The sequence below is a fragment of the Pholcus phalangioides genome, unplaced genomic scaffold, assembly GCF_987345545.1.
Source record: "Pholcus phalangioides strain wild (caught in Gottingen) unplaced genomic scaffold, Ppha-v1.0 ptg000010l_1, whole genome shotgun sequence".
In the NCBI taxonomy this organism is placed as follows: domain Eukaryota; kingdom Metazoa; phylum Arthropoda; class Arachnida; order Araneae; family Pholcidae; genus Pholcus; species Pholcus phalangioides.
This window is the reverse complement of record NW_028301603.1, coordinates 38,437,169-38,458,809: the sequence shown is the minus strand read 5'-3', so window position 1 is coordinate 38,458,809 and position 21,641 is coordinate 38,437,169. Positions and strand designations below refer to the sequence as shown.

The 21,641-nt window shown below is 34.3% G+C and overlaps 1 protein-coding gene across 1 annotated transcript in view; it reads left to right on the top strand.

The window, feature by feature from the left end:
- The window catches only part of LOC149081420 (intraflagellar transport protein 54-like), a 28,961-nt gene extending 7,829 nt beyond the window's left edge, over nucleotides 1-21,132 (top strand). The window contains exons 7-16 of the mRNA XM_089238267.1: nucleotides 320-364; nucleotides 502-586; nucleotides 5,626-5,652; nucleotides 8,815-8,896; nucleotides 9,057-9,140; nucleotides 9,824-9,956; nucleotides 12,270-12,312; nucleotides 14,049-14,128; nucleotides 16,163-16,377; nucleotides 16,749-21,132. Coding sequence (XP_089094393.1) covers nucleotides 320-364; nucleotides 502-586; nucleotides 5,626-5,652; nucleotides 8,815-8,896; nucleotides 9,057-9,140; nucleotides 9,824-9,956; nucleotides 12,270-12,312; nucleotides 14,049-14,128; nucleotides 16,163-16,377; nucleotides 16,749-16,908 — 954 coding nt within the window. The 3' untranslated portion in view covers nucleotides 16,909-21,132. The remainder of the gene's footprint in view (nucleotides 1-319; nucleotides 365-501; nucleotides 587-5,625; nucleotides 5,653-8,814; nucleotides 8,897-9,056; nucleotides 9,141-9,823; nucleotides 9,957-12,269; nucleotides 12,313-14,048; nucleotides 14,129-16,162; nucleotides 16,378-16,748) is intronic.
- Nucleotides 21,133-21,641: the final 509 nt, after the last annotated feature.

Genomic DNA, 21,641 nt, shown 5'->3' with positions numbered 1-21,641 from the left:
ACTTTCTAATTTTTCATGAAAGTTATTTCCCCCCCCCCCCCTCTTCATTTGCATGATTGTTATGGGTAATGAAAAAAAGAAAAATTAATCCCATAACCACTTCTGTATCATTTTATATTATCTTTCATATAAGTAACAGTAGTTATGTAATTGACACACACAAGATAGTCTTATGCCTCAGTGTTTCATTTTTGATAATTTTTCTTACAAAGTAGCTATTTATGCCTGTTATTTATTATTTTGTTACATTTATTAATTATTTCTGCCTCTCTTAAACCTTTTTTTATGTAAAATTAAAACTTATTTTTTTTTTGTTTAGGAGAAAGAATATCAAAACAAAGTTAATAATGTGGAGCAAGACACGGTAACTAACTGTTTTGAATGTTGGTAGTAAGTTAGATAATTTGTGCAAAACATGGTGTGTGATTAGTAGAAAACACTTATGTTACTGATAAGATTTTGTTTTCAAATATTCCATTTAATTCAAATGATTCTTTCCAGATGAAGGACGAGGATGTACCCCAACAGTCTCATTCAGGCCATGTATCACGACCACCATCTGCACGTAGCAAAAGGACAAAGTCTGGTAAGTCAAAACAGAATTTTCCTCATTTTTCATTCACCAGTAATATTAATATGTAAGTAATAAACATTATTATATTTTATAATTAATTATACCAATGGGGGGAAAAAATAATAAATATGTTTAAAAGCTTCTAAATCATGAGTTCATTCCATTGAATGAAAGATAAAATCAGAAAGCATCCTATCAAGCACTCCTTAAGCTATAATTAAGAAGCAATGAAATTTTTGTCTACTTTAATGAAATTATGTAAGTTTTACGTACATATGCGCAAATATCCAAAACTGTTAGCGATAGAAGACACAAAATTCTATTTTCCTTAGTGATAATTCTTGTTTTTTTTATTAGGAAATTATTTTGTAAGTCTGAAATTTTCCAACCAATGAAAATAAAGATGTGATTATGGTGGAGATATGTACTTTGCATGTGCAAATAAATAACATTCGCATCATTAAACATGTTTTTTTCCATAATTGTTAAAAAATACTTCTTAATACAGCTCATTGTTCATTGAATGTAATGTACACTCAATTTTAATTAGCTGATGTAGACTTTTAAATTGATCCATGTTCAGTATCAAAATCTCAATTTACCGGTGTGGGCTCATCACAATTATTTGTGATAATCAAGGTTCTACTGTAATTGCCTTTATGTGCCATTTTAAAGATTTTTATGGAACTATTGACCAAAGACCATGTTCTGAAGGATATTCTCAGTAAATATTTTTTATGTCTCAATTGTCATCTCAGATAAGCAAGTCACATCATTTATTAAGAATATCAAGCAAAAACTACTGTAGGAAATATTATCATATTTTGGGAGCTCCAATTATATATATATACTAGCTAAAATACCCGGCGTTGCCCGGGTTTTTTTCAATGAGGCTTTTTTTTTCACGTGATATCTCCCTCTCTTTTTCTTGAGGGACATACAAACCGTGTCCAAGTTAACCAATATGGCGACTTCCTGCGCGATTCATGAAATAAACAAATCTAGATTTAAAGAAACGTAGAAATGAATTTTTTACCCTTTTTTAAGGGGAGCTAGGTATTTCGATCCCCCCCCCCCCTCCCTCCTGAACTTCAAGTTATCCATCTGCCTGTTTCAGCTTTCAAAAATGCTTAATTAAACTGTGGAATGTCTTTAATGTACTTCTTACAGGCCCATAACTAATTTTAAAATATCTCAAACTATATGAATTTATGCAGTTAAATATTAAAAGACAATACGGAGACATTAATTTTCATTCTTGAGAAGATGTAAATAAAAAGTTGAAATCAATGTTATTGCATGAATATCCAACTCAAAAGTAGGTCCGGATAATTACTTCATATTTAATCTCCTTGGCTTCGTATCTCTAAGCGAACTCAATATTTCAAAAATCGAGAATTCTATTCAATTTTTAAAATTATTGATGGGGCGGAAAACACCACCAAATTTCCGCATTTCTACAGTAAAATCGGCAATTTTAACACTGATTTCTATGGGAATCATCCTTTGCCTGACCCTCAAACTGATGCGGATGATGATTATGACGTCTATTCAAAAAGCCTCATTACTGGGAGGATGGAAAAAGTGGCGAACCATTGTAAAGGCATAAACTATTATACATATACTAACAGGATTAGAGAAGTGACAAACCATTGTAAAGGCATATACACGTCTGAAACGCATTGCTAGGGAACCACGGTAACCAAAGTAAACGTTCGGAAAGTGATTGTTGAGGTCCAAAAACCATTGTTGCCCGACAGTTTTTTGCCCATTTGGGGCATTTGCCCTGCTCTGACGAAATTTTAAAGTAGCCTATCGTTCAAGTTGGGTCCCATTTGGTATATATGCAAAATTTGGCGACGATCGATCTAAAATTGTAGATTTGTATAGAGAACATACACACACAGAAAATCAATTTTATATATATATATATAAATTTTGCTCTGTATGCAATTGTTTCCAGGGCTCCTACTTTTGTCCTACTTTCTTGGTTTTGTCCTACTTTTCCACCAAATCCTATCTACAAAATTTGTGTAATTGATTTTAATTGAGCTGGGAATCATTGATATATTGCCAAATAGTACAAATGTTGTAGAGTACAATTATATAATTATTCTGCGAAAACAGAAATTGTATTGTTTTCAAGGTTATTTGGGGGTTGTATGGGGACCATTTGGTTTATTAATTTTTCTTTTGCTTAATTTGAGAGTTCAACAAGTAGAGTAGTCATTAAAAACTTCTGTCTGGATGAAAAAAATAATTTTGTATTTACTTTTCATGGTCTTGGACAGTAACTAGGAGTCATCATTCAAAATTATGGTGCACATTTTGTGTATAGGTGAAACAATAGTTTGCATTACAAAGTTGGATACATAGGCCTAGTATAGGTTTGGGGATTCTGATGCTACCCAATAGCATTCCATTGTTTTCTGTGTTTACAGAGGCATATAAACAATGTATACAATACCTAGCAAAGAGCTAGAAATAAAAGTGCTTCATTTTTCAAAAACTATTACACTGGTATCAAACAGTAAAATGTTAACAAATCCCTTTAAAACAGGGGATGGCAACACAGTAAAACCATTTGGTTCACCTTGACCTCCGATGAAAATAAACATTAGAGCTTTTAATTTACACATTTTGCACTGTTCTTTTGAAAGTGGTCTCAAAGGGGCGTCATTCTTAAAAATCTTACATGCTTTCATAATTTGCTGTGCATTGTCTATCAAAGAGAGTTGATAGATTGGACTGTGGAAGATTCCAAAAAAAAATGTATATACATATATATATATATATACAGGATGATTATAAAAAAACTATCCCGACATATGGGCCCCTAACTATCATACCATTCACAGAAACTGAATGAAATTTTGGCATAAGGTATTTTGAGGTATGCGCTCAAGAATGATATGGAAAACAACAGTGTCACTCTAACAGTTACGGTTACAGTGAGAAAATTTCGAAAATATCAAATGGCAACACCAAGTTTTTTGTATTGGAATGTGATCTCCATTGTGGAAAACCCTAAATAGCTTTCAAACGGCAACTGTAGCATGAAAATCACCGGCGGTAGATAGGCTAAAAGTGAGGACAACCAATAAGGACAGAGAAGCAGCATAAAATAAAGCATTTTATTGTGTTTCACAAATTTTCCACATGACCTTGTGGAGGACTAATCAGGCTGGGATCTCAGCCGAAGAAACGGTGGGACGAATGAAACGAACATTAATGCTCTGGTGCAAAGTCCTTTTTACTTTTTCCTTGCCTAGCTCCGGGGATTTTTGTGCTACAGGTGCCATTTCAACGCTATTTAGTGTTTTTCAGTATGGAGATCTCATTCCAATACAAAAAACTTGGTGTTGCCATTTGATATTTTCGAAATTTTCTCACTGTAACCGTAACTGTTAGAGTGACACTGTTGTTTTCCATATCATTCTTGAGCGCATACCTCAAAATACCTTATGCCAAAATTTCATTCAGTTTCTGTGAATGGTATGATAGTTAGGGGCCTATATGTCGGGATAGTTTTTTTATAATCACCCCGTATATACAGTATCTATTCTATAATATAAAATCACAAACTCGAAAAGGGCCCATTTCTATGCAACGGAAATTAGTAACGATTTTATGTAACGGTAGTCGGTGACATTTTTTGGCAACCACAGATAATTCTTTTCTGTTCTCCTCAAAATTATATATATATATATATATACGGGGTGATTATAAAAAAAACTATCCCGACATATGGGCCCCTAACTATCATACCATTCACAGAAACTGAATGAAATTTTGGCATAAGGTATTTTGAGGTATGCGCTCAAGAATGATATGGAAAACAACAGTGTCACTCTAACAGTTACGGTTATGGTGAGAAAATTTCGAAAATATCAAATGGCAACACCAAGTTTTTTGTATTGGAATGCGATCTCCATACTGAAAAACACTAAATAGCGTTGAAATGGCACCTGTAGCACAAAAATCCCCGGAGCTAGGCAAGGAAAAAGTAAAAAGGACTTTGCACCAGAGCATTAATGTTCGTTTCATTCGTCCCACCGTTTCTTCGGCTGAGATCCCAGCCTGATTAGTCCTCCACAAGGTCATGTGGAAAATTTGTAAAACACAATAAAATGCTTTATTTTATGCTGCTTCTCTGTCCTTATTGGTTGTCCTCACTTTTAGCCTATCTACCGCCGGTGATTTTTATGCTACAGTTGCCGTTTGAAAGCTATTTAGGGTTTTCCACAATGGAGATCACATTCCAATACAAAAAACTTGGTGTTGCCATTTGATATTTTCGAAATTTTCTCACTGTAACCGTAACTGTTAGAGTGACACTGTTGTTTTCCATATCATTCTTGAGCGCATACCTCAAAATACCTTATGCCAAAATTTCATTCAGTTTCTGTGAATGGTATGATAGTTAGGGGCCCATATGTCGGGATAGTTTTTTTTATAATCACCCCGTATATATATATATATAATTTTGAGGAGAACAGAAAAGAATTATCTGTGGTTGCTAGTGCACTGTTTTGGCCAAAAATTGTTTTTGTAACCACGTCATTGCTGCCATTTTGCTTTGACTTGAGTCATAGCAAATAGTGCTATGAAAAAAACTAATGGGAAAAAAATTGTTTTAATAAAAAAAAAATTTTTTTAGCAATTTTTTTTTGTTATGCTATGATTATATTGTCTAGGGGGGTACCCCCCCCCCCATCCTACTTTTTAGTACTGCTTTTTCCTACTTTTTCTAATTTTTTGAGTAGGAGCCCTGAGTTGAATTTGTTTTGATTCTGAAAATGTTTTCTTTCCCTTTGATTATGTATTTAATTGGGAAAATTACTAAGCTCAGAAATTTTTAAAAAATTAAATTCCATGTTATGCTTATTTTTACTATGAATTTTTTGTATTAGTCGAACTATGAAATCATTTCTGAGTTTCCTAAGTATGTAGTGTGCTTATTCTTGTTTGTTATCAGGTATCTTTAAAATTCATGCATTATCTTCTGAGTTTTACCCTCTTTAAGTAAATTGGTATTTATTTACTTTCAGGTGTTGACAAAGATCCAAAAGTCAATGGTCAGTTTCCTCTTTTTTGCAAGTTGCTTATGTGACTGTGTGCTTTCTTACATTGCTGTGAACAGTTTTTAAGTTGCATGATTTATAAAATTGAAAAATTTTAATGGTTGGCAATCATGGGAAGGTTATTTAAGTGACAAAAAAAAAATCATATACCTTTTCTTTGCAATTGTGTTGCAAGATGTGCATGTTGTGGAGGAGTAATAATTCCTTGCCTGATACTGACTCAACAAAGAAAAAACCAATGATAAAGGGAAACAACCGGAAAAATTGATGCAAAACCAAACCACAGCTTTCTTTCTTTCTTCAGAGCCATATCTGGATTTTTGCTGCCCATGGCAAACATTATTTTGCTGCCCCCACAACTTCAAAATTAGATAATTTTATAACACAGTGTTCTTTGTTTTCACCTAAAATTGCCATCCCCTAAATTTTTCCGCCTGGGGCAGTTGCCCCCCTCCCCCATAGTTATGCCTCTGCTTTCTTTCAAACCAAGCACAACTCTGGTCTATCGCCATGGAAAAATGGAAAATTTACTAGTGATTGAGTTATGCTGGAAGTGTGAGTGGGTATATAGTGTTGCGTGTGAATTTTTAGTGTTGCCATCTATATTTCAAATTGTGGATGAAGCGTAATGATTGAATATTTGTAGCGTTGTAGGGCTGTTAGTCTCTGTGGCCAGACTCTTTAACAGGGAGATCAACTCGTATTCATGCCGCAAAGTTGGGAACCACAGAAAACCAACTTTAGCGGACCAACACTATGGCGCCGATAGGGTACACCTAACCACAGCATGTGACTTTTACAGGTATATATTTTTTCTGAGTTAACCCTGATTTTTAGGATTAGGTAACCAACCCAAATTAGATTCAGGGGTGGTTCGAGAAAAACTCCCTACCCATGCAGGACCTATTTTTGGCACTCCTCACGAAAAAAATCTTTACCTGTGCAAGACTTTTTTGGTGCCCCAACCATGTTTTTTTTCTCGACAAAGCTTTTTTTGCCCCGTCAACTCCTAGAGCAGCCGCCCCTGGTTGGATCCCTAGTCAGAGAGTGCTTATAATTTTATATGTCCACTAGATATAATACCCGGCACTGCCCGGGATTTCTTCAATGAGGCCTTTTTGGATCACATGATATCTCCCTATTTCTTCAATGAGGCCTTTTTGGATCACATGATATCTCCCTCTTTCTTTTAGGGACATGCAAACCGTGTCTTAGTTAACCAATATGGCGACTTCCTGTGTGACTTCATGAAATAAACAAATCTAGATTTAAAGAAACATAAAAACAAATTTATTTTTTTTCCTTTTTTTTAAGGGGGCGCTAGGTATTTCGATTCCCCCTCCCAAACTTCAAGTTATCTATTTCTGCCTGTTTCTGTTTCCAAAAATGCTTAAAGCTGTGAAATTTCTTCGATGTACTATACAGACCCATAATTGATTTTAAAACAACCTAAACTATATCAATTTATGCAGTTGAATATAAAAAGACAACACGGAGACATTAATTTTCATGCTTGAGAGGATATAAATAAAAAGTGGAAATTAATGTTATTGCCTGGATATCCAACTCAAAAGTATATATATATATATATGTCTGGATATTTACTTCATATTTAATCTCCTGGGCTTCGTAAATCTTTAAGCGAACTCAATACTTCGAAAAAAATCGAGAATTCAATACAATTTTTAAAATTATTGATATGACAGAAAACAAATTTTCGCATTTCTACAGTAAAATCGGCAATTTCAACACTGATTTCTATGAGGATCACCCTTTTCCTGACCCTCAAAGCGATGCTGATGATGATTATGACGTCATTCAAAAAACCTCATTACTGGGAGTATTGAAAATGTGGCAAACCATTATAAAGACATAAATTATTATTCATATAGTAACAGGATTAGAGAAGTAACAAACCATTGTAAAGGCATATATACGTCTGAAACGCATTGCTAGGGAACCATGGTAACCAAAGTAAACGTTCCGAAAGTGATTGTTGAGGCCCAAAAACCATTGTTGCCCGACAGTTTTTTGCCCGTTTGGGGCATTTGCCCTTCTCTTACGAAATTTTAAAGTAGCCTATCATTCAAGTCGGGTCCCATTTGGTATATATGCAAAATTTGACGACGATAGATCTAAAATTGTAGATTCGTATAGAGAACATACATACACACAGACAGACAGAAAATCAATTTTATATATATATAGATTGAAAGAGCACCCGTACAATGTTGATATGCGCTAGAAATTTGTAGTTTTTCTAACTAAGTTTGTTTATCGCTGGTTTTTTCCTTATTGTGTCAATGTTATCATTTTTTATAATAATTAACTGCATAAATAAGTATACATTTGTATTTATACTAATTCAATTATAGTCTAAATCAGTTCTGAAATTAGGTGTCATGGCTTTTAAAATCGTCACCCATCATTGTTAGGGCAATGTAACTATTTAATGGTATTGATTTATTCTAGAGGTTCTTAACCTATGGGTTGCAGGAGCTTCCAAGATGGGTCATTCAAATCAACTAACAGTGAGGGATTCTTGAGCATGGGTTCCGTGCGATCCAAACTTGATTCGCAGGGGCTTCTGTGATGGGTCATACAAATTCACTTACAGTCCCGTTATGAATATACTTATTATGTCATTGATTTCACTAATTTAGAAAAACTAACAGTGCCATGGGTCACGAAGCTGATCTTGTTGATTTTGGGTCGTGGCTGGGAAAAGGTTAAGAACCCTTGATTTATTCCTATTCTCTGTGTTTGAAATGGTTCTTTTCTAAATTGCTCTTGGGCGTTGCGGTTAAACAATAATAACTAGAGCAAGGAAAGTGCAAATAGCTGAAGTTTGAAAACCACTAGTGTCGATTTATGTTTTGATTGAAAGTTGAAGAAATGTATGAAAAAAATTTTTCAGGGAAAATATGCAAACGAATATGCTTTAACTGGCAAAATATATAAGTTACTTGAAAGTCAGGATCGTAAACTTGAGCAAAAAGTTTTAAAAATATTTATTTAAACCCTAATTTATTGCATAGCGTGCTCACTAAAATCAGGTGTTGTTCAAAACTCTATGTGATTTGTTTCTATTTCATAAATTTTATGACCAAAGTGCTTCATTGTTCACTCATATTCATTCCGAAACATATTTTTTAGGTACAGTTGAAGTAAGCAATACAGAGCTCCACCCTCGTGTTATGGATTTACGTAAAGATGGGATGATTTCACCTGTTCCACGGTATGCATATTTAACTACAAATTATTAATTACCTTTTACTTTCTGCTGGTTTGAGTATTTTTAGCTGAACAAAACATGATCACATGTAAGTGTTTGAGATTTTAATTTTTGTTCCATTACATCTTTCAAATCTTTTCATTGTTTTTTTTTTTTTGCAAAGGCCTCCTTCAGCTAGACCTTCGAGTTCACGACCAGCTCCTCCAAGGATACGTATTCGGCATATAGTTGAAAATGAAGAGCCAAGGTATACAAAATAGAATTATTGACATTTATTTATTATATTTGCAAAAGAGTGCCAGTTTTATGCCATCAGAAATCAGTTATTTTAGTTAATTTTGTGTATGTATAAGTTTTGCAAATAGAAGAAGTAGTAAAAATTTTTCCTAGATGAAATGGGATTTTAGTCAATAATTTCTTGTATAGATGCTGCTTCTGATGGATAATTTTTTTTTTTTTTTTTTGTTTAGTATGCAATTAAAAATAAATTAGACATCAAGCATATAGCCTACCACTTCTAAGAAATACTAATTATTTAAATTTTGCCATTATGCAATTATTATGCTATGCCATTAGTTTTATTTGGCAGAAATTTTGAAAAATGTTGACTTAAAATATTAAACAAAATTGCAAACTTTTGAGGAAAAGTTTTGTTTCACTTTGTGTCATAACGCACAAGGGCCGATGAAAATAATGGTCTTTCTACGTATGATGTAGATAATGTGTGTATGTGCACAAGAGCTAAAAAAAAAACTGACCTATTGTTACTTTTTTTTTTCTCACCCTAGATTGGCTAATTTTTCTTTATCAAATACAGATCAGATGAACTCAAGCATAAGAGTCAGTTTTTGTGTGCTGGGAATTTATTTCAGTTTACATGTAATGATTGCTTTACTATCCTTAATAATTCAGAATTTATTTCATCATCAGTGTCAGACCTGAAACAGCAAAACCAGTGGAAAATGTGATCATTGATGATAAGCATTTGTCTGATGAAGATGATGAGGACGAAACATACGTTGTTGCTGAAGACAAAGGAGAGACTCAGCTTGAGGAGCCACCAGTGTGTTTTTTTTTCTATGTTTGTCTGAATTTAGTAAAAGTCAAAAGGAATTTTTTGAAATGAAAGCGCAAGAAAAATTCATTATTTTTTCATTGTTAGTGTGTGAAGTAAAATTAGCTAAAAATGTCTTATTAGGTGAACAAAATTTGATTATTACAGTATTTTACTGCTCATAATCTCCAGATTATATGTTTAAAAACAATCTTAATTTGTCTGTGCTGATTATACTGGATGTTCTTTTAATGAACTGTCAAACTCAGAGGGTTGTTAGTAAGCATCAAGGGGAATGAAAATTGCAATGAAATTATGGTGTCACAAACCATGCTGAGAGAGTGAAAATCCACAGAGAGCAACAGGCCTACAAACAGTTCAAATATTTAATCATTTCACTTCACTTCTGAAATATAAATGGCAACACTGGAAAATCAGACACAACACTATGTAGTATCCAGGCAGCCACGCTATTAGATACAAAAATTCACACTTCTGGCACAACTCATTTGGTAGTAAATTGCCCATGGTGATAAACTGGAATTGTGCTCGGTTGAAAAGAAAGTGCTTTTCAGCAGCGGTTTTCCAACTTCAAGGGGTGATGCGAGACGGTCTCTTATTTGAAAAAGTCTGTCCACAGAGAGCAGCAGTTCTTCAACACCATACTTACATAACATGAAAGTTCAAGAATTTAACATGTTTACTTCAAAATATAGAACACAGATGGCAGCACTAGTGAAAACATTTCTAACAACCGAAATACATCAGGGCTATGCATATACATACACACACAACACATTCTGATAAGTACCAAATTGTTAGAAATTCCTCAGAATAATGTGTATGAGGTGCATGTTCTGTTAAGTAGTAGTAGAGTCTTTTAACCTGTGGAGTCCACAAACCTCTCCCTCCCCAGGGGTCTGTAAGCACTTTGTATAGGGTTTGCAGGTTTAATTTTTTGTGTGATATGCAAATTATAAAAAATCATTTTGGGTTTTATTACAGTGTGACGCTGAAATTGACCTGACATTACAGGGGGGGGGGGGTCTACAGGGCATTGACCTTTGTAACAGATCAGACCTGTGGCAAGTGGAGAGAACCACCCTTTTCAAAATGTGTTCTAAAGTGTTTTTGTCATTAATTGAATAATTCTCACCTAAACATCACAAGTCAGGTCATTTGGTATGGACCCAAGCTCATTGAACGTTATGGCCTGCGTCGATCCAATGCGATTGGCAAACATTGTTTCTGAGGTGCCCAACTGACTGTTTATGATGAAATGACATCATGGTTATGCTGTCGCATCATGATTGCACGATGATGAAAGAAATCCAAAATATATGCAAATTAGTGATTCAATCGATTGTGATTGGTCCCCTCTTCAGTATAAAAGGGTGACAACCTTGTTGCTTTTCACTTGTAATTCCATTTCACTCGCACTTTATCACTTGCTGGTCAACTCCACACGAGGAGTTACGATGTCATAGTTTTGGAATACCTCTTCAGTCTTCCATGTTCCTGAACTTGTAAGGCTGCTTCTTCATCATGTAAGGCCTAACAAGGTAAAGAGAGGTAGAGAAAGAACATGGTAAAGAAAGGTAGAGAGAGAACACGGTAAAGATAGGTAGATAGAACAAGGTAATGAGAGGTAAATAGAACAAGGTAATGAGAGGTAGAGAGAACAAGGTAATGAGAAAAGTAGAGAGAATAAGGTGAAGGAGTCGACTTCAAACATTTAGCTACGATAAATTGATCTCCAGTGATTGGATGTATGGACCAATGACTTAGTGATATCAGTGTTGTCAAAAGTTGTAATATTTCTAAATCTAATTGTTAAATATTTTATGTAAATTAAAAATAAATTATTCAGAGTTCGATCTTGACTCTAATTGCATTGGTTTGCATTGGTTTGCTCATTGAGACCCTGGTTGTGACTAGTAACTCATCACACCTTTACTACAGGAGTTCTGCGACATCAAAAAGGTTGGCAAGTACTGTCATAATATATAAAATCAGGAGCAGTAGATTCTGTTTGAGAAGTCTTCGCAAGATACATTTTTTCCTTTTGAAAAGTCTCTGCTTGAGACATTTTACCGTTAAAGACATCTCTTACTTTTTTTAATGTAACAAAACATATCCTGCTTAAAAATTTTTCTTGATTAATATATTCATATTGTATGGTCTTGATGACACAATAAGCAAGATATACTATATTTTTATGTATGAGTCAAAATTATTTGTAAAATAAAAGAGGTGTATTTTATTATAGCATGCATAATTTGTCAATGAGTGATTTATGTATGGAATGTTGAATTTTTTTAGTTGCAACCTGCCATTTTACAAGAAACTCCTGATGAAGATAAAGGTATATTGTTTGTCATATAATTCGTCAATACATACTATGGTGATGAGATTTCCCTTTTCATATTTTTCATGTGGTGTTTATATTTTACATATCGATCAAATTTTATGATTATCTCTTCAAATTTTTAAAATGTATTTAAAACATAAATATGTCTTAAAATCGTTTATCTGACTATACTTATATTAACTGTGGCACAAATAGTTAACCATTATAAAATGCTGCTGAAAAGTAGTATCTACTGAATTATGGGTTATCTACTGAAGAACTTGTGGAGGCAAATTCATTCCCACTCCCACTGATATGGTAAAAAAAGTTTCAGTTGAATAATAAATTTATTTTATTAATAGAAATAGGCGCACGCAGGATTTTCTGGGAGGGGGGGGGGTGTTTTTTACTCCAAAAAATGCTAAAATCGCAGATCTGGGGGGGGGGGTTGAACTCCAAACAACAGTGTTGGCTTCAGGACTGTGTTACTCATGTGGTCACATGGGATGCGAAATTTAGCTTGAAGAGGAAAAAAAATTGAATAAAAATATTCCTTCAAAAATCTTTGAAATTCAACTGCAAATGAGTGATTTCTAATGCATTTCATCTAGCTTGAAACCCAACTGTAAGTTTTCAGCTTCCTTTCACTGGTATAGCTTATATGCCAGAAAGGCACCAGAACAATGTTTAGCATGGCTGAGAATATTGCCTTGAGCTGCCCGTGTGACTCCAACCCTCCCACATATGTATATGCCAGTGCTCATAGATATTTTAATTTAACTGTACAGTTGACTCTCAATAATCCTGCCCGTTCAGTAATCTCACATTTTCTTGCTAGCTCTTTTATTCTCTCACTGGACGGCTTTCTTATTGGAAAAACATATGAGTATAAACATTCCCATATAAATATGCTGACAAGATAAAAACATGAAGACAAATGAAAAAAAAAAACCACCAGGATATGCTGTATATGTGGGGTCTCTAAGCTTCTTAATAATCTATATTAAGAAGCTATGGAGTATATGTGTACTATATGATCCATATAAAGATCTTATCTATGGGGGGAGGGTGTGCTGGCTCTTTGCAAATGTGAAGAAATAAAAAATGTCATAATATGTCTCTATATGCGTCTGCTGCTTAGGAGGAAAATAATACCGAACAATATTCTCTATTGTAACCCACCCATCATGTCTATACTTCAATCTTTACTTCAATTTGGTTCACAGTCTCCTTCATTTGTGATAGTATCATGTCTGCATCTCTGTTGTTTCTCTAGTGTGTGCAATGTTGTTGCAGTTGAAACATTAACTCTCATTCAAAAAAATGAGATTACTAAGAAGCTTTGAGAAATGCCTAAACTAGTCAAGGAATATGCCCCTGTGCACCCCAGTTTTTTTACTCTAATGGCACTGTGCCATTACCAGATGTTGAATACAATTACAATTTTTTTTGTCACAAAAAATAAATGCACAGATTCACTATGCAAACTCATTAAAATATATAAAATATATAATATTCTAAATTCATATTTAAAGTTCAGTTCATTTTTGGCTTTATATGACATTTTGTTAATGAAAATATGGTGCATAACAGTTTTTAAATAATTTGACTGCATTTGTTTTCGAAGACCTTCCATTATTCTGGTATACCCCTGGTCTGATACGTGCTGGATTACAAAGAGTCTACTGTATTTCTTAATACTCTGCATCATTTAATATTCTTATATGGTAATATTCTTTTTAAACCAACAGGAAGCTTAGTTCGACAACTCCTCGCCACTAAGAAGGACTTGGAAGGTGGAAGCCAACATCCTTCGATGAAAGTTGAAATTGTAAGTTTTTGCCAAATCTGAATTTTGTTTTGTTTTTTATTAGCAAAAAAAGCAGAATATTATATAGTTATTACACGTATTACAGATATAAATACAATAGTAAAGGCTATAAATTTGTGAAAAATTTATTAACTGGGTACAACTGAGTGATATAACAAAAATAAAAAAAAAATAAAAATAAAATATTTTATACAGTGGAATCTCGCTACAGTGATCCTCGATATAATGGTGAATCCTCTCTACAATGATACCTTTTCAAATCTTGTTTTGAATTACCTTTAGTCTAATGTTAAACTGCTTTTGATACAAGGATCTCCTTTACATCCCTCTATAGAAATACTTTTTAAGTGAATTTAAAGCTCTACAACAATTGATTTTTTTATGCCTTGCTCAAAAAGTCGCCTTCAACATATTTTGTAATTTGTTACTTGTTTTTGTACTTCCGAGAAAGTTTGGTAATTTCTGTGTTTCGCTCTGCATCATCACTGAAAGTGGCAACGAAGTTGTCAGCATTGCTACTTTCTGTAATGAGGTAAACCACTCAACACAAACGAAACATCCAACTGAATTTTATGAATTGACTGATTTTTTTTTTTTTTTTTGGTGACAAATAAATGCTTACAAGTATATTTTCTAGTTGTGACAACAACAATGCTGATATACAAGAGATATCAACAACAGCATAAATTTGGTGGTGGGTGATTATGATGCTACGTCTTTATATAACAATAATCCTCCTACAGCAGTATTTTTTCTTAGTTCACAGGGTATCATTACATTGAGATTACACTTCTTATGATCTTTTTAGAAATTGTTCATGTGTAACAGTTATTGGAGTAAATGCAGTTATATTGGATTGAATGAGTAGAGAGATATTTAACCCCCCCCCCCCCCAACATACAGGCTTTTGGCAACGAATTTGGATGATCTGTATTTGAAGTACCATTGATGAATCTCATGAAACAAGTTTCCTTGTTTGCATGTTAGAAGTAGAAGGGCGAATAAAGAGTGCAGTAAATTTCTTTCTCGTCTTCTCCATGTGTTCTATTTCTTGCTCTTATATATAGTAGAGAGATACATTATATGGGGTAGGAAAATCACTAAATACGGGAATAAAAAAATGGAGGGGAACACAACTTCCATTCACTGTTGCAATGAAGCTTCTTGATGAATAGAAAATGGGTAAAAAAAGGCAGAGAACTGGAATAAATTTCTTCCATTTACGTTGGGGCGAGATATCTCGACCCTGATTGTTAAGGAGTTAATTGCAGTGGTTGATGCTGTTAAATTGATTAGCACTGGGATAATTTAGCATTAGGTCTTTTGGCATTTCACAAAGCATTCCTAGTTTCAAAATGAAAAGATATTTTATTTACCTCGTGCATGTACAAACATTTTGGATACTTCACCAATTTTTCGAGCATATAAAAATTATAATACGGGTGAATTTCCTGATATTTTTCTTAAAGATTCCTTATTCCGCTAGGTGCTGCTCATATTTCTCATTAATGCTTTTTCCTCTAAGAGTTCTTTGGCATCACGATTTTTTATTTCTTTCGTTTTCATTTGATTTTCATATTAATTTCCTTATCTTTGTATATTGTATTTTTATGCAATTCATCTGTTTTCAGTTTTTTATTTGAATGAGATTATTAAGAAGCTTTGAGAAAAGCCTGACCTAGTCAAGGAATATGCCCCTGTGCATATTCAAGTTTTTCATATGCAAATTTTTTACGTAGACGTGGCATTGTCTTCCTTGTATTGAATTCTCAATTTGTGTTTCCGTTGTGCATATATATTTTTGTATCATTTGTTTTTTTAACTTGTAAATTTGACAAATCATTATTATTATTTTACTTTTCTTTTATATTGTACTTTTGGTATTTTTTATGTCTGTAGTGGTTTTCCATCTCTGTAATTTGGCTCAGCCTGTTGAGATGTATAAATAAATAAAAATAAATAATAAAAAATCTGTAATTACTAAATGCATTTTTTTTTTCATGTGAAGTGTTGAAAAAATGTTTCTTTTTCAAGGATAAATCGCAACTAGCCTCGAACAAAATAAGGGAATCAGCTAACAAGGAGTTGGAGCAGCTCCGCAACTACATTCAAAATGTCAGCAAAACAGCGTATCCTTTGGGCAGAATGTTAGACTATCTCCAGGAAGATGTTGATTCTATGAGAACAGAATTGAAGATGTGGAGAGAAGAGCATAAGCATAACTTGATGGCCCTGCGCAAAGAAAAAAGGTTTGTTCAGCATAATAAGGATCAATTTCATGCTATTATGAAAGTGATTAACTATTTAGACATATCATACTCGAATCTATTCCACTATTTTTATCTCTTGATTTTCAAATAAAATTTTGGGGGGGGGGGGAGAGAAACAAAAAACAGGTTTGTGTTAATGCTGAATTAATTTATATCAGAACCAAGGAAATCGCAAAAACTTTTTGCTTCTCGAAAGTGAATATAATAGCTAAGTTTTAAAATCAGTATTTTCTGCTACACTTTCATTGCTAACCATTTATAACATACTAACTTAAAAAAAATCAGTATTAAATTAGTAACTGTTATTAACCATTTGCAACATTGGAAATATTTTTTTACTCTTCTCGCAGTATCACAGAATCAGCCTTAGAACCACTGCGAATCCAGCTGGATGACCTAGATCAATTGGTCCAGGATCAGTTGGATGCCAATGGAGCTCTGAAATCCACAATACTTCGCAACGAAGAAAAAATTCAGCGCATGCTTGGCAGCATCCAAAGAAAATCCTGACTAAGTCACGAGAATGTACAGAATGTTCGATTCATGGTGGCATCAATGATGCGTAGAACCATGCACCTTGTGAATTCTATCACCAAGCACACCTTTATGCAACTAGTCTTATTTGTTTTGTGTATTTAATGTAAATCATAGCTCTAATTTTATGAGATATATCTATGTCACAGTCCAAGTCTGAAGTCTAGTGTTTTTGTAAATTGGCCACTACACACAGGGCTACAACTAGATACTTGGCCACGCCAGGGCAAGCATACATTTTGGTGCCCCTGCATAATGTAGAAGGAGCAGTTAAGGGTGAATTTAGCACCTGCTCTAGTTCTGCCGGAGCACCAGATTCGCCTGTTTTCCACTAGTTGCGGCCCTGAGTGCACACTCTGCCCAGACTTCAGACACAGCATAATTCATGTAGTGGCTGATTAGTTGCTGGCCACTTTGCAAAGATGCTAGACTTTAGATATGGAGCAAAAGGTTTACATGAATTTATGCATTTAGCAATTCATGTTTTTTAATTGTCTATTATTGTGTCGCTCTCTTGAAGCTTTCAAAACTACCCAGAAGCTAGAAATGGTTTCGAAATTCAAGATGCACCAAATTACATCACTCAACGTAAAAGAACCTATTTTTTTCTTAAGCCAAATTTCTTAGAATTTATTAATTTTGTTATAATAGCTTCAACATTCATGATTAAAAGAAAGGAATATCAAGATTCATATTAGACCATATGTAAAAACCAGGATCGTCAGGAGTGTTTAAAACCTGTAGATGCTTGATTTAAGCCATATGTAAGAGATTTTGATTTCTGAATTCATTTTGGGGCGAGTACGACATTGCCCTTGCCTCTAATAGTCATATTCTTACAGGTCTGCAAATTTAGCCCTCAGTTATTCGCTCCTCCAGTGCCCTACTGATCATATCACTATAGCAAGAAATCCCTCGAAGTTTCTTTACCCTCGTCCTCAGACTCCTCCGCAAAGCTGGATGGGAAGAGATTTTAGCGACAGGGCTGGTGACAGAGTGCTGGCATTCATTACTCGAGTCCTCATTTACTTACAACTCTTCTACTTTGATATTCATATACCCAGGGAGAAATGTTTCCTTGTGAGCTGGGTGTGCAGCTGTACTTAGTAAATATTCTTCTGCATACAACATCAACAAATATTGCATAAAAAATAGAAAGAATTACAGAGAACGTTACCCATGCATTTAAAATAGCTGACTTCATTTGAAGCTTCATTTTGGGAGAAAGCATTTTTTTTTTAATGAAAGCCCCATTCTTATGATTCCAAAACAGGCCTTGTTATGTTTGTAAGACGCTTAAAACCGAAATATCCATTTTAGTGTTGCATTTTTACATAGAGTAATCTGTGAGAATGAAAACTTTAAACACATGTTACAAAGAATGCTATTTTCCTGACATTTTACTTGAGTTTGAAACATGATTTCTGAAAGTCTAATGATTATATCGTTACAAAATTTTAATACGATATTTTGTCATATTATCAAGGGTTATAAATAAAAATCTAAGGTCTATTACATGCATTTGTGTGATTACAGTGTTTTTTTATGCATGATATGTTAAATTAAATTTCAAAAAATTCATATGACATCACAGATTTAAGTGTAACTTATGAGAACATACTATACAATTTTAAATTTTGGTTCATAACCTCATCATCACAAGCTAAATGTAGCTTGAAAATAACAAAACATTTCATTAACAGAATTCTTTGCAATCGTTTCAAATATTACATGAATTTTGTTTAAAATTTGATACAAAAATGACAATGAGTAGTCCAAAATTTGTTATTGCTTTCACCATTTTTTGAGACACTTTCTATAAAAAATATGTTATCAAAGCTCACTCCAGTACCATTTTATAGAAAAAATGCTAAGAAAAGTAGCCAGATGTCTCAAGGCATATATATATGCTCAACCCGTGGCCCTCAGAATAATCTGATGTGGCTTGCGCCCTCTAATATAATTTTGCAAAAATTGAAATAAGTGGCACATTAACAGATCACTAAGTGACCTGCAGTGCAGTTTCACATCAATTAATTGACCCACTGCACATTTACCAATCGTTAAGTGACCTGCTGCACAGTTCCGGAGCAATTAAGTGGCCCATGGAACAGTTCCACATCACTCAAGTGGCCCACACTACATTTCCACATCACTTAAGTGATCTGCAATACAGTTCAGAGCACTTAAGTGAGCTGTGGTATGTTACAGTTCCCCATCATAAAAGTGACCTGCAACACATTTCCCAATTGCTCAAGTGACCCTCGACATGTTTACAGATCACTTAAGTAAGAACTGTGTGGCACAGTTCTGGAGCACTTAATCTGCTCATGGTGTAGTTCCACATCATGCAAGTTCCCACAGCACAGTTCCAGATCACTCAAGTGGTCCATCGATGATTTCTACGTGACTTAAGTGGCCTGCGGCATATATGCAGATCATTTGCATAACCCCCATCACATTTACGAATCACTTAAGCAGTCAGTGACGCCTTTTCAAACCTATAAAAATGCCCACACTCTCCTAATGGTTGAGCGCCCTTGCCTTAAGGGTTACCTTAGTGGCAAGCATGCATTTTGGTGCCCCCCTCCAGTAATGTTTAATGCCCCAGAATTTGTTAAAGAACAAATACTGGGGTGCCAGGGCTACTTGCAGCCCTGCAGCACGTATCGAATGAAATGATGACCTTTTTTACTGATATTCGTGCAATTGATATGATGCATTGAAGAGTTTGGCAAAATAAAGATATGCAGAGACCTTTTTACACTGCTTCAATTATAGAAAATTCTCAAAAGAGGGCGAAAAAAATGTTTTATGTGTGCTATCTTTAAAAAAAATTGTTTGGTGATAAAAATTTGATTTTAGAACTTGAGTATTATGATGTGTATATATAAGAATAATTCATGGGGTAAAATTAGTATTTTTTTGGGATAAATTTGTGATAGAATGTGAACAAATTGTGGAACTTATAAGTGGTTGTGATGAAATTTTTCTTGTTTCTATTACTTGTATTTTATTTATTTTGTTAGAGATCATTTTCATGAAGCAATACATAGTCTATACATATTGTGAATTGTGTGTTATTATTATTTTTTATTAAGTATTTGTATGTTCTTATTTGTTGTTCGCTATTGGTAACCATTTTATTTGTTTATTGCAAAGGTGACTGCGCAAAACATGTAGAGTTTTTTTTAACAGTGGCCATTATTATTTAACCCGGTTTTAAGGATGGGCCCAGGAAGCCCAAAAGAGCTGTGGGGGATGAAGAGGGAGTTGAAACTCAGAAAAAAGGCAAAGGAAAGCAGAAATTATGAAAATGACAGTGGTGGGCAAAAAGTAAAGAAATTCAGAAGTAGTTCAGTGGAGGCAAAATTTTTAAAAGCAGAACACAGAATAGAAGTTTGAGATTTGATTTCAGGAGAAAGCAGGACACAAGGGAGTTGTCAAAAAAAAAAATTCTAAGTGTATTTATTGAGATGACTTTTCAACATAGGTATTGTCACATTTTTTGTTGACCAAATTGTAAAACCATAAATAAGATACATGAATATATTTAAAGGCAACACTGACTTGCAGTTTGGTGACAGATAACACCAGGGCCTGATCCTGAAAGTTCAAGCCCTGGGCAAATACGATTCTTTTGGGCCCCCCTATATGTAGTCTTCTTCGAGACAGAGACATATGCATGTAAGGGAAAGCCCTCCCCCTTTCCCTGTGCCTAAAATACAAACAATAGACCATTTTGTGGCTCTGGATAACACTATGTAACACAATTTTATGTCCCTGCGGAGGCAGTCAGCCTAGTTTCCCCAATGGCTTACAATGACTATAAGGGTAGAAAAAAAACCATTTTATGTTTTAAACTCTGATTTTGTAATCGGGAAAGCAAATTTTTGTTTCGAGGTCTAATACCTGAAAAGTGAGATCATGTGAGTATTAGGGGAGTATCACTCAGTTATTATGTAATAAATGGACTATTTTCCAGTCATCCCATCAGCCAATAGTAAAAGTGACCAATTCGCAAATGCCTATTACTTTATCAGAAAAGCAAAATTTGAGGGGGAATAATCCTCATTTTTTTTATTTATTTAGGCTAAGCAAACATGAAAACAAAACTTGTACTTTTTCGAGTACAAAGAAAACTTGAAATTTGTTACATAGTGTAATCAATCCATGAGGGTGAATGTCCCCCCCCCCCCCCCCCAGAAAATTGTTATCCCTGGCTCTAACATCTTCGGTTTCAAGTTCTGCAGAGCTACTGAAATGAATGCGATGAATTGGTTCTTTTATCTTAGATCAGAGCTTAAAGTGGGTATTGGGAAAAGGCTTCTGATACCTACTGCAAAGGTTGAAGTTGGAGGGACTTTCTCTAAATCTGGATTCTAAAGGAATGGTGGAGCGCTTCTCATCCTCAACAATTAAGACCATAGTATGTGGGGCTCAGGCATTGCCCAGCAAGCATCCTTCATTGAATTCTGCTTAGTTTGATCAGATGTTTCATCGTATCGAAACAAGTCGCCCTGCTTTTACTTATCTTACTACAGATGCATATGATTATCCAGACACCCTGCATGCAAGACTCTTGGAATCCTTGATGAGGCTGTTGCACTATACGGCTTTTATCACATTCAATTTACATCTAGTTTCTGTTTAAGAAACACGACTGTATTACCACTTCGTTATAGTAGTCTGTGCTCTTTTGTGATTGC